Raw genomic sequence first — 1,206 nt, 5'->3', positions numbered from 1 at the left:
CAGTTTGAAAGTTGTGACTTGTTTCATTTTATTATAAGGGCAAACATGAAGCTTGAACTACCCAAGACGTCCCACTCTTCTTCTCACGTTCACATCAGATCCCTTGTATTGCTTTTATGCTTTGTGATTGTTTCTGAATCTAAAATCTCCCCAAACTTGTGATTCTGTTTGTTTGTATGTCAGCCAACCACACCTTCCTTTGCAACATATATCTAGAATGACAGCGGTACTGAATTTTACTTATTTGGACTAAAACTGTGACTGAGCATGAAATCACAACCACAGTTACACATAATAAGGCGTTCCTATGTTATCATTCATTAAGTCTTCACAGTAAACATGTATATTAAGACAAATACATTTGATAACACTCCTCTAAAGTGATTGTAACAGTCAGACTATGGTGGTCACTACGTTCTCCTCCTGGTCTTATAAAAATAGTGCATTTCAAAAAGGTGTGGACACTATACTGCGTAAAAGTAGAAACACAAGCGACTCACAGAGCAGAAGACGTAGTGAAATGTTAAGAGCAGCTTGTAGGATACAGAGGAGTCCAAAACTCATAACAACTAGTCTGTAGCATTTTCTCCCTGATGAGGAAACAAAAGAGATACACACAGAATCAGTCCAAGTCCAGCAGCCTGTTGAGAAGCAGGTTACAAAGGCATCGGAATGATCCTGCTGATTAAAACCTGACACACACTTAAGATCATGGACCAGTGTATAAAAATCTATGAATTTAAACTGCCTGCTGGAACAGGTTCCTGGCATGAATGTTAAATTGTGAAGTTTCAGGATGTATGTAAAGTTGTTTTTAAACATTTTCACTTACACGACAAAAAACAAGAGAAACGGAAAAAAAAATCACATTATACGTTGCATCTTCTATTAACTTAAATTTTGTCCATATTGTATTTTTGGATACAATTGATAAAACCCATCATACCTGGCATGGCAGGAGTCATTGCACTACTTCCACCAGAGCGTTTCTTTGTGGCACGACTTCTGGCTGTTATGTTTGCTCGTACACGGGAGAGTGAGTGAGCAAAGAAAGGCGGACCCAGATGGCTGACTTCAGTGCAAGCAATGATTGGGGGTGGCTGTGGTAGAGTGGGTCGTTTCCTAACCGGAGGATTAGGGGTTCGATTCCCAGCTTGTCCAGTCAACATGTCTGTACCTATACTGTACTGTACCTGTTCCTCTCTG

General features: G+C 39.8%; 1 protein-coding gene across 1 annotated transcript in view; it reads right to left on the bottom strand.

Moving 5' to 3' along the window:
- Positions 1-1,031, bottom strand: part of LOC109953761 (C-type lectin domain family 4 member F-like) — a 4,122-nt gene extending 3,091 nt beyond the window's left edge. The window contains exons 1-2 of the mRNA XM_020589225.1: positions 947-1,031; positions 501-590 (exon numbers count right to left, since the gene is read on the bottom strand). Of these exons, the coding sequence (XP_020444881.1) occupies positions 501-590; positions 947-965 (109 nt within the window). The 5' untranslated portion in view covers positions 966-1,031. The remainder of the gene's footprint in view (positions 1-500; positions 591-946) is intronic.
- Between the last annotated feature and the right edge of the window lie 175 nt (positions 1,032-1,206).

The sequence above is a fragment of the Monopterus albus genome, unplaced genomic scaffold (genome assembly GCF_001952655.1).
Source record: "Monopterus albus unplaced genomic scaffold, M_albus_1.0 scaffold1242.1, whole genome shotgun sequence".
Lineage (NCBI taxonomy): Eukaryota > Metazoa > Chordata > Actinopteri > Synbranchiformes > Synbranchidae > Monopterus > Monopterus albus.
This window is presented reverse-complemented; position numbering and strand designations above follow the sequence as displayed.